The sequence below is a fragment of the Ooceraea biroi genome, chromosome 7 (assembly GCF_003672135.1).
Source record: "Ooceraea biroi isolate clonal line C1 chromosome 7, Obir_v5.4, whole genome shotgun sequence".
NCBI classification, from domain to species: Eukaryota; Metazoa; Arthropoda; class Insecta; order Hymenoptera; family Formicidae; genus Ooceraea; species Ooceraea biroi.
The window spans coordinates 1,666,098-1,678,159 of NC_039512.1; the positions used below are offsets into that span (position 1 = coordinate 1,666,098).

At 44.3% G+C, this 12,062-nt stretch overlaps 1 protein-coding gene across 2 annotated transcripts in view; it reads right to left on the reverse strand.

Annotated features, from left to right (window-relative positions):
• Positions 1-406: 406 nt before the first annotated feature.
• LOC105277690 (peroxisomal leader peptide-processing protease) overlaps positions 407-12,062 on the reverse strand; it is a 66,849-nt gene continuing 55,193 nt past the window's right edge. Inside the window, exons 2-9 of one of the 2 annotated variants that reach the window (XM_011336255.3) lie at positions 7,113-7,556; positions 3,973-4,685; positions 3,517-3,671; positions 3,324-3,436; positions 2,961-3,144; positions 1,844-2,128; positions 1,192-1,293; positions 407-1,095 (exon numbers count right to left, since the gene is read on the reverse strand). In XM_011336255.3, the coding sequence (XP_011334557.2) occupies positions 1,205-1,293; positions 1,844-2,128; positions 2,961-3,144; positions 3,324-3,436; positions 3,517-3,671; positions 3,973-4,685; positions 7,113-7,121 (1,548 nt within the window). In that variant the 5' untranslated portion in view covers positions 7,122-7,556 and the 3' untranslated portion in view covers positions 407-1,095; positions 1,192-1,204. The remainder of the gene's footprint in view (positions 1,096-1,191; positions 1,294-1,843; positions 2,129-2,960; positions 3,145-3,323; positions 3,437-3,516; positions 3,672-3,972; positions 4,686-7,112; positions 7,557-12,062) is intronic. The other variant, XM_011336256.3, reaches the window with a different exon arrangement.

A 12,062-nucleotide genomic window follows, 5' to 3' on the forward strand; every position in this document is an offset into this window, starting at 1 on the left:
ATTCCTTTCGAATCAAAGAAAACAGAGCAATGTTGATTCGGCTCTTCTTCGGCCAGTTTTAGTTCAAAATATGACAATACGATAATTATTGTGGTTATCCCTTTTCTGAATCAGAGTAGTCCATGTTAAAAGTTTAACAAATCATATTTAACGAATCACGTATGATTTGGGATGTTGACCGATTGCGAATTTACTCGCAGGTTTTAATGACACAGTATGCTAGTGCTTTGAAATTTTGGATGGTCATAAGTGAAGTATCAAGCCTCATAACGCAACCATTCATCAAGAGGTGGCGCCGTAAAAAGCAATTTCGCATTAGAGCCTGGACGGATCAGATATATTGATAGTATTAAAATTAGTAATGCTAAATGTGTCTTTTATGTTGAATAAAATCAAATAAGTCCAAAACTTATCAGAGATTTATAATTGCGAGTAAAATATACACATACACACACTCACGGAAATGAGAGAGATGAAAATCAAGAGTGAATCAAAGAAGCTGCGCAGGAATCTGAAGTTTAGTTGCGCGAGTATCTGTCAGATGGCAAGGCAAGTATACTTGATGGGATGAAATCTCGCCATTTCGAAAAACGAGTCACTCTTGTCACTCTAATAGTGATTTATTATGAATTGCATTACACTCTGACGATGTACGTTTGCCACGTATGTACAGAGAAAATTATAGGAATCATATTTTCTTAAAGCGACAAGGCGAACGCGCTGTCTGTGTACAGTGCAAACAATATCAAAGGCCACTCGTAAAATCCAACCACCACGCCACGACGTGTGTGAATAATATTATTCATCGGCAAAGTCTCCGGCGATGTATGAAGGGATCGTTGACTCGAGTCGCTTCGCGTGCTGATCGCTACATTTGACGTCACGAAAAACTTTCTCTTTGCGTTAAACTCGGTCAATGGCGTGCGTTATTCAACGAGATTCGATGCGAGATTATGTTCGCGTTAGCGCGCGGCCTGTCTCAAGCCCGCGATTGGCAAGTATAGCATGATTCACAGGTGAATATATTCCGCAACATACGTGTATGTAGACAGTCCCCGGTATCATTCGCGATGTGACAGTCGCGACGCAAATGATCTGAAAAATAAATAATAATTCTTAATATAATTATATCTAATGTATGGCGACTGTAAACTCTTCTTCGGATCCGTTTCATCGAGTTTGCGAGTTTACCTCAAATGCATCTTCATAGTTTGGACGGTAGAAGAAGCTGGAAATTCCAAATCTTGTGCGCTACCGCGTCATTGCACGTGAAAGCTCGGAACACTTCGGGATCTGAAATGAAACCAAGAGTAAACGGACCGCACTCGAGAAAGCTGATATGTCACGAACAATATATCAATCTCTCTTTTTGCGGCTCTGTCACTCGAGGCCGTTCTATTGTATTCTATTATACCGTTATTATATCGAGGTACACTAATACTTTCAAAAACGCACTCGAAATTCGACTACTTTAATTTGAGAGAGAGAGAGAGAGAGAGATCTTATTTTGTATAATACAAATAATATAATATAAATTAAATAATTGTTTCAGAAAGCCAAAGAAAGTTATCAGCTGTCTTAATCGAATCCAATTAGGATTGTGACATTATTAATATTAAATTGCATTAACAGTATCAATATTTTATTATTAATATCATATAACAGTCTCCAATGATGAAAAGAATTCAAAATTCATTCGGACGCGCGTTCCACTGCGGCTCTGTTAAATGCGAACGCACACCGGTAACTTTTGTCTCTGCGGCACGGAAGCCTTGCAGCCCGCGCCGTCCAAATTGTATAGTCGTTAGATCGTCAGGGTCAATTTAGATTTGTTTGTACTGACTGCCGGTGCGCAAGTATTCCTGCAGGGGCCCGTTGAGCACGGTGGCCGGCACCGCCAAGCTCATCCGCGAGTAGTGCATGGTGCCATCCGAGGAGTGCGCATTACACACGATCATTCCCAACATCTCGCCGGTTGCCTGGCTGACTATCGGTCCACCGCTGATGCCACTATGGGTGCAACAGGTCGTCAGGATCGCCCAGTCCGTCGTCTTGGAGACCACGCCACTGCTGACGGTCGGTCGGATCGACGTGAAGAACGGAAATCCTATGGAAACCACCGGCTCACCTGCGAGCAGGTGCATGCGAGATGCGCTCATTAGGCTGGGACGCAGTATCCGGCGAGTATCCAGTTATATCGCTAGTACGCAATTTAATACGTGGACCGTGACGCACTCAATGTAATTCATTTTGATTGACCGCGTGCACACGATACTATTTTTGCCCGCTCATTATTTGTCGATCAAGGTTCTAATATTGTTTATCCTTTGCGTGGAGATGCACCATTTAAGGTCTTTATAAGGGAGGAAGAAATAATGGAATCGAAGAAATTGCAGGCGAACGTGATATTTAACTTGTGATGCGATAATCGTTTAGAAGCTGAAGATGTCTTCAGTGGCAATGCGGATATTTCTGAAAATTTCGCGTCACTGGTGAGCAATAAAAGCGAGACGAGTGCGAAACGTGCGGTAATAGACTTTTATTGCGATCGGATAAATGGATGACTTATGTGTCGGTTTCCAAGTTGAAGGAAGGAGGCCAAATATCAATTTCACCCCTAACGACGATCAATTGACCCAAATTTGCGCAATTATATGTTATTTCTATCCTGATGGAAAAAAGGTCAATGTTTCTGGCGTTAAAGCGTCGGGAAACCGCTTGACACACTGCTGGATACGCTACTAATTTCTTTTTATTGCGAGAAAGTTATACGGGGGCAAGTTTCAATATGTTACATCCTCTTATTTTCCAGACATCAGCGATATGAAATAGCTAGAATTGCTATGGCCAATGAAATAATAATTCTGTCTCGAATTTTTAAATAATTGAACATGTAAGACAAAGCCGAATTTAACAAGATAAAAATATTAAAGAAAAAGAGAAATATATAAAATACTTACCTTCCAAAACCGGATCATGTGACAACCGTATAACTTTCAATGAGGGATCCATGTCTTCCGGGTTTACTTGCAATATAGCAACGTCATAAGGTTGACAGTCAGGAGTCTTGTACAAAAGCTTCGCCGGTACGCGTGAAATGGATTTGTCCGCACGCGTTACGATTGATATCTCCCTTCCTGGTGCCTATGATAATTCATCTCAACTTAACTGTAATTCTGTCGCAAAAAATTATCCGTTCGTTGTTCGATATTTGCATTATGAAAATGTACAATGTTTCTTGATCTTCTTTAATCTTATATCCATTAAGTTAAATATTAAATATTTGTGTCATACTCTTAAGTTTCTATGATCTTGAACTTCACCTCTTCAACGACGTGCGAGCATGTCAGGAATATGCCGGTATCCTTATCCACGAGGATGCCTGTGCCCCAACTAATCCCACATCTAACAAGAACGATGCCTCTATCCAATGTTTCTATATGTAAAAAAGAAAAAAAATGGAAATATTGTTGTACTAATGTATCAAGAAAGCATTCAGTAATGAACTATTTGTACCTTTGTGATATGTACGATTCGAAACACGAACATCCCTTTTTTGTAAAATATCTAATAAACATGGTGCAAGATTAGCGGCTAAGGTGTAATCCACCTGCTCTCCACGACACCAGCTTAATGGCGCAATCACCATGCCGCTGACATCTCTGCGGTTACTAAAAAAACAATACTTATGTCAAAAAGACTTAAAATATATAATAAAATAACCCTTATCAGCAATTTAATCATTAATTAAGAATATATTAATTAAATTTTCTTTAAGGAAAAACTTAAGCTCCAAAGCTACCAGTAAATTCATTTGAAATATTTACCATTTACATACTAATTTTACATCAAGAACTTTGAAATGGAATAGAAAAGATCATTATTCTCTCAACAGTGAAGGAATTCAAGAAACTTTCGACTAAAAAGAGCTTCTCGGCGACAAACGCATGTCTAATCGTAAGCTATGATTACCAATCCGACGAGATGATGCAGACAGGGCCACCCTCGCCACCGGGAAACGCCAACGCATCCGTCATGATAACGCAATCCTCTTCGCCGACGACGTTGCTGATAATACCCCGCGCGATCGAGTTGATGAACACGGGGTTGCCGAAGGGCGTCGACATGATTTCTGCGGATGTTCCACGGACAGGATCTTGCAATTGGTCCAACAGACGAGACAGGGCTTGTTCGGCCATCGATATTTCCACAAACGGCTTGTTGTGATCGAAGACGCGAATGAGAAGGAAAATTGATCGCAGAAGCTGATCACACTCGACCGATGATTTGGGGAAGCTCCACGTTTCGAAGAACTCGTCAAAGGTCTTGCCGAGAAGCCGACATTTCCAGGCGGCCGCAACGAAACCGGAATGTTGTTGAACACGATATTTCGAATTCGACTTGGAGGCATCGTCGATGCCTGAATCGCGATACACTTGAAATTTCAACTCGTTTGTTAACTCCTGCGGCACCATCGTGAGCTTTCCCGATGGCATGTTCTCGACGAAGCTGGATATCGCATGATACTTGTTGATAATCGAGCTCAATGCGGTGCCATGTGTTAATATCCAGTCCCTCGAGATCCAGATGCCGGAGTTACTTCTTAGCGATGCTGATGGGTTTTTATAATAAAACGAGTGGTGCAAAAGCGCGCTGTCTGGGGTGTCCATTATCCCGACGCAATGCTGCACAAAAAAAAAGTAATATTTTTCGATTTTTGAATAATGTTCAAGCCGAGAAAAAGGTGAATATTTAATAAGTAATAAGAAAAGTTCTAAAGCTAAAATGTGTCTTACGAATATAAATACTAAAAACATATCGTCAATGACAAAACCAATTGACCAAGTCATGAAAGTTTAAATATTTAGGGGTGGAAACATCAAGTGATAGAAATCTAACGAACGAAGTTCGAACTCAAGCAAATAACGCCAATATGCAGCCAATATAATAAAAATATTATTTGAAATAAAAATATGTACATTGAAAGCAAAGTTTGAATATACAAGACTTGTGTTAGACCGATACGAATTTACGGAAACATGAGGATACATAAAAAGAGAATACTAGAATTGAGATGAAAACACTCAGAACGATACAAGGAGTCAGCCTTTGCGATAGCGATAGAAGCGAAACAATTAGAGAAGACTGTAAAATCCAGAATGTGATAAGATGGATAAGGTTGAGACGCCGAAACTAGAGGGACCACGTGGATCTCGAATGGATCCAAAACGATTAGTCAAGCTAAATCCGAGAAATCCAACAGTAGATGGTTACCTGGAAGGTCCACAAAAAAGGTGGCACAAATGTTGGATTTCAATCTAAGAGACTTAAAGACAGGACTGTCCTGTCATAAGAAACAGAAGAAAAAGAAGATCATTTTTTGCCGCAACTCATTTCATTAAATAACACATTATTAAAACCATTGATGCGGTGGAATGTGGATGATGGATATGGTGATAAGATACTCTGTGTAATAAACTTTTACCCTCCATTTGTATCTTGATTAGAATATGGCGTGACCACAAATAATGTCACACCTGTTACATCCAGGTAACAGCGCGTTTCGCAACGCGGTAGAGATATTAAGCGATTAAACATCGGAACACTCTCTCGCAGGGAGCGCAGTGGCCTTATTCGTCGCGCAATTCAATGGTGAAAGGGTTAATTGTCGCGAGCGCGGCACCGTGAAATCGCGGTGCACGCCCGACAAAAAGGGCACACGGTGGGGAGAGAAAAAAAAGGATAGAGGGAAAAAAAGACGCAGTTACCGCCGCGTAATCGTGAGTCACCGCCGAGCACGGCAAACGAAAGAGAACGAGATCGGGAGTGGAAGAGAGCCACCAGCCATGCAGAAATGACTTGTGCATCTACGTTGTCTTCGAGTAAGAGAGAGAGAGAGTACATCCCTTTGTAAATAGAACCATGCACTCAAAAGATAAGCGGTTGTAAAAAAAGGCGGGGTTTCTGCGAGCTCAATCTCAAAGCGTCTGCAGCTCTAGAAATCTGGTCCAGGAAACAAGTGCTCAAGCTTAGCACCTCGTTATTTGTTATTAGCAATTGATATTATTTTCATTATCCAGTCATTATGACGTCATTCGTTTTTTTATTATGTTTTTTTTATATTCACAATCATGCTAAACTCTAATATTCTTCGTTGCTTTAATTACCTAGAAGAAACCTGCATTGTGTCATCATTAAATTGCGTTCATCATTTAATTGCGACTTTTGCATATACCGACCATCTAAATAAACTTACGCATTGTTCGTAGATGAAAAGCTCTTTTTCGAGACTATTTCCGGATTTACTTTAAAGAAAAATATCTCAGGACGCCAGAAATCGCATAGTACGCTAAGCGGCAGCGGCCCGCTTTTTTCGCTCGTTCATCGCGAGCAAAGTGGAACACGGTGTGCAGGAAAGTCTTCCTCCAGGATAAGAAAAAAGTGCTGAAAATAATCGTGACTCAGCAGAGAAGCGGCGAGACGTATGCGCGCGATAAAAAGAGGCTAGTGCGAAAACCGCGCCACGAGGAGGCAAACGAGAGCGCGTAGGATACGTCACACTTTTGTAGCAGAGCCCGTGACGTACTAGAAGGTCCGACTTCTTGGAACGGTGGATCCTAGTAAGGAACTGGTTTGTCGGCACGTGTCACAAAAATGAAAAAAAAGAAAGAGGATCTAGGAAGAGGAGGAGGCGGGCTAGAGCGCCCAAAAATAAACGCGACCAGACAGAGAGCAGATGTTTGAGAACCCTGATGACAAGATGATGACACATAATACGTACACGGAATAGGACTCTGGGCACTAAAAGAAACACGTCAGTTATAGTTATCGAGATGGAGATGAAAGGATAGAAAAAAAAACACGCGTACGTATGCGTGAACTGCGCCAAACGGCCCGTTTCACGGCTGGACTGTGCTGACCGAATCGTGTTTTTCTTGTGGTCCAAGTAGTAATAGCCGTCCTGAAGCTATCAGGTAACATCATGCGGGCGAAAATCTCAAGGTGACATTATAGATAGATTGTATATCATTCTCTTAAAATAATTTCTATTATAACGTTATTAAAACTGTGATATTTTCTGTTTTCATTACATCTCTAGAAAATTTTCATACATCATTCATGTTGCTTCATCTTCTTTTCAGGAAAAGCATCTTAATTTCCGCGAATCATTGAAATGGCATCGTGTGACATTTAAATGTTAACTGGATCCTCTTTGGGGTTCACGGCCTCCCCTTCGAATGCACCAGCGCTTCCTCCCGATCGACTTCTCTCTGCGTTCTCTTCTTCTTGCTTCCTTTCCTCTCCCGACAATGATGGCCGTGCGACCGCTTGCCAGCTTGCCGACCGATCTTCAATGAAGATTGCCGACTATCCGGCCCTCCCGTGTTTCTTCTTCTTCTTATGCCGCTCGCGTATTAACCGTTTGCATGCGAGATGTATACACGCAAACGCACGTAAACTTGCATCGACCGATGACGTCCAGTACGGGCGGTGTAATGTTTATTGCGTCAATCGAAATTTGCCGAAAACAGTACAACGTTATAATATTCCGTTATCTAATTGCATCGAATTAATAGTTCCAATTAGGAGACCGAAAACAGCATTTGATTTATGAGATGAATTCATGAATAATTAGCGGCTGAGCGTTATCCGCAGCTCGGTTAGGACAAAATGCGACGATAACGGATCGAGTAGCCTAATGGACGCGCAGTCGATCGCCTCGTTTCGCCTCCCTTTCTCTCAAAAACGATCGCCCGCCGGTCTCACCACTTACGGATACATGGCTCATTTATAATACAGCGAAGAACTAGATAAACGCCTAATTAACGTTCGCGAACTAATTTTGTTACTCCCGATTCTCTGTCTCTGTCGGCAGAAAATATTACTGTAATTAAGTCACAACAAAATCTGTAAAAAGAAACAAATGGACTCGGGAGTGGAGATTCTCTCAGAAACCAGATGAGAGGGAATGACTCCCTCCTTTTGAAACCTTTTAAAAAAACAGGTAAATTATCGATTATGGTAAAGACGGACGTGGATTAAGCATTATCATGGTACAATATAATAGCCAATACATGAAGAATAAGAATAAGAATTCCATCATTTATATGGCCTAATTTACACGAGAATCCTTAGATCTTCAATTCCTTATCTCAAAAGATTTTGCTCGGTGCAGAAATTCCATCAGAAGTGGATCCCGAGTCTGCACAAACCCTATACATATCCTATATATAAAATATACATAATAATAATAATAATACATAAACTATCTACATAAAAATACACGCGAGGAATGACAGTTTCATTTTTCCCCTAGAAGAATCATCACGCGCGGGGGTGACAATCGCCAACATGCCGCACGGACAACAGTAGAACCGCGCGTTTGGCCGCGTTTTACGAGTCACCCAATACATGTAGCGGTGGAGTAAAGCCTGGACTCTTCTCACCCGGGACATCGGCGAAGGGGCCCGCGCGTCACCACCCATCGCGATTTTCCCCCCTCGTCGTTCGTTCCCATTATGCTGAGTAATCCTTTTGTATATTTAAGCGTACGCTCGCGAGCGCAAGGAGCAAAAAGCGCGCTGACCACGTCCTCGCCGCGCCTGTCCGATAACTGACCGGTTCTACTGCGTGGCGGCGAACGGCGAGCGCGGCGTGCCGCTATCTAATTTTCTGCTCGTGACTTAGATCGAATAACGATGGTCTTCCGTACCCATTTAAGTCACCGCTCGCGGCGGCGCTCAATTACTGAAACATCGCGGGGGTAATCGGATTTTGCGGACGCCGCCCGTGGAAATTGTACGATTGCCACGGCCGGAGCGAAGCCGCGCGCGCGAACATCGTGCTCCTCCGCTCGCAATTTATGTGATAATTAATAAGTACTCGCCGCGCGCGGGTCGAACGCCGGATGGCCGCTGGCGGTGGTCGTTCGGGTTCGATTTTTCTTCTCGAGGGAGTCTCGCGAGCGCTCGAAGCGCCCTTGCGTGTCTCCCTCGTCTTCTTTCGTCGGTACGGATTTCGCGGATTCTTGTAACGAAGATGAGTAGGGCAACGTGCCAACGCATCAAGGAGAATGATTGGACAATAGAATATTGTCTCGCTTACGTAACGCGATTTTTATAACTCCTCCGAGAACGGCGAGACTGCGCGTGAATCGATCTCCAATATGGCACTATCGATCGCGCGCACGGCGAGCGCATCTCATCTCTACCATAAAGGTACACGTCTATATAAGTGTGCGACGTGCCAAGGTCGCCGCTTGTCCGGCCCATGGCCACCCTTGGGTTGACCATGTCCAGAAAGCACGTAGGTCGCGCTAACTCGACGATCTGATCGCGCGAGCGGGGCCGCTCGCTCGTTTTCTCCCCATCGCCGAGGGATTGGCTTCCTTTCGTGGTAAACGAAAAATCGGGGAGCTCTCTCGTTCGGGATGGGAAATCGCCGGCGATGGCAAAAGGAAGAAACCACAGCGGGAGAAGCCGCTGGGGCGTGTCCGGGACTAGTAAGCTGGGCTAGTTTTTGCTCGAGTCCTGCACCGGTAGACCGCTTGGCACCTCGGAGCGTACGGTGCACCGTGCAGCTCGTTATCGTGCTGGTCGGAGCACGATCTGCCGCGCGAGCGGCAATCTCGAAGCGGACTATGACTCGCTAACTTTCCAGCGCGAGGATGACTGGCTCCATGAAAAATAGGTGAATCCGAATGAATTCGAAATTTGCATAATATTAGAAATATTTCTAATTACATGCAAGTTACATTTTTCTGATTTTCAACCCCTCCACTTGTTTGTACAAACGAAAAGCTATCGTCGAGCTAAGAAACATTGATCGCGAAATTCGCCACGATTCAAGGATCGGTTTATACGTCGCGAGTAGCAGAACCGCCCGCCTCGCCGCAGACTCGAGGAAGACGTCGAAAAAGCGCAGCGGAACGAATACAGAGTGTAGTACTTCTAAAAAAAAATTAATTCGGGGCCTTGATGCGCAAGGACAAATATATCCACCTCCGGCAAAGTATCTCTATAAATAACCGCGCGTATAGTTGCCGTGACGTTCCCGAACGTTTCCTTATAAAGCGAAACTCTCTTTGCCTCTCTCTCTCTCTTTCCTTCTTTCACGTTCGGTTTTTGGTCGCTCAAATAGAAAACACTCTCACGTAAACGCAGCGGTAATTTCATAATTCAATTAATCGACGATCGTTCGCGGATACGTAAAGGCGACGCTTTTATGATCAATAATCGCGATGCTGGTTTTCGAGGCTCGTAAGACCGAACGTTCGCGAATAAATATTGCACGTGCGAGGAGGCTGCGATGCCTCTGAGAAATGTCGGTATACATTCGCTGGAAAGTTTAAGCGGTATTTAAGGAATATTCGATCCGACGTGAAAGCGCGCGCAAGGTAATTCCGCAAAGGGGATCCGCATTGATACTATACGGTAAGAGGAAATAAATTACCACGCCGGTTTCCGAAGTTTCAATTATCGCGAATCTATCTGCCGAGTTGCACACGCGCTTTATCGAGAGGGTAGTCCGTAGGGAAATATTTTCGCCATGCTAAACCGTGCCGCATACCGTATCCGATTCCGCGATGCATAATTTTTCTTTCTCCTTTTCATTTTTCTCTCGGTGATTATGAGCGCACGGCACACGGTGCGCTAGTAAGAAACGCAAGATATTTCACTGTGCGCCGTATTTCAGCGCGCACCGGTCACGGAACACCGTGCATGCCGAGTAGATTTAAACGAGCACGTTGGTTGCAGCGCGCGGTGCAACAAAGTGTTCGCTTCGTGTACCTATGTCACAATTCGACCTGAGAGAAAGAGAGAGGAAGAGAAAAAGAAGAGAAAAGAAAGATTTGCCGCTACGCCTTCGCTGGCACAGAGCACTCGATACCGCCGATGCTTTACACGCGCGCAGATCGCATTGTGGACCACGATAATGGGCTATTGTTTCGAAGTATCGTGGATACGCACTCACCGAAGACTCGAGGAGGGAGGCAATGCCATGCCGGCTGGCGACATGTTCGATAAAGTGTTCTTCTGTTGTTTTTTTTTCCTTTTTTTATCTCGCCGTGCGAGCGTTCTCCAGAGAGTTCGCAATCGTCCACGTAACATCGAGATCAAAGGCCATTCGTCGTCCCGTAGCTCGATCGACGATAACGCGATCGGCGGGTTCGATGCCTTTCCGGTAATTAGCGGCGGAAATTCCATCGCGCTACCTTATCGCGTTATCGCAGAAAAATATCTCGCGGAAAACGTCCGTCTCTCGTCAAAAACCGCTTTAATGCGCGACGGGGAGATTCTGATATCGATCTCGAGGTAGAGATATTAGTCAGCGTTATTAGTCGGAATTTTTTAAATAGAGAAAAAACTATGTATCCTGTGTGTCGCTTAGTAAGATTTTTCTCGTGAAACATTTTTCCACGTTTCTTCCATCCGGGTTTCCCTTTTTGTGTAACTCGATTTTCGCATCGCGGCTCGTAATCTCGAGTGTGAATCACCCCCTTCTCCAGAAGACTTATACAGCAAGATTTATGTACGTAGCACGAAAATTACATGTCCAAGAATCTAGGAAGGACTGATCGGCGATGCTCGATGATGGCAATCGCGCGATGTTGTCAGGTGGTCTCGACGTTACATCAGCAAACGCTGAAAATGGAGAACGGCCTGAAACGGGAGCGAAGAGACCTCTGTCACAGTCGAACCGACCGTCAGCTGGTCTTCCTCCGGGTGTCTGCAAAGAGTATCTACAGTGTGCACTCCACGGTCGGGGCCTTACAATGAGATTCGCAGGTGCGAGATGAGGATGCAGCGGCAGGACCCTCGCTTATCTTACCGAGAAATCGTCCTCGCTCTCGCCGCGGCATCTTAACGAACGGGAAACGAGCGGCGTTCAGCCAGCCCCGCCGAAAGAGGAAAAGAGACGGAAAGTCAGAATGGACCAAAGGGAACGGAGGAGCCGCTCTCGAAGCTGCTCCGAGGTGTGAGACCGGCCGAGCGGAGACCGAGGAGGAACAAAGAGAAAGCGCAGTGGCATCATCGGGATGCTCGATACGATGGCTAACG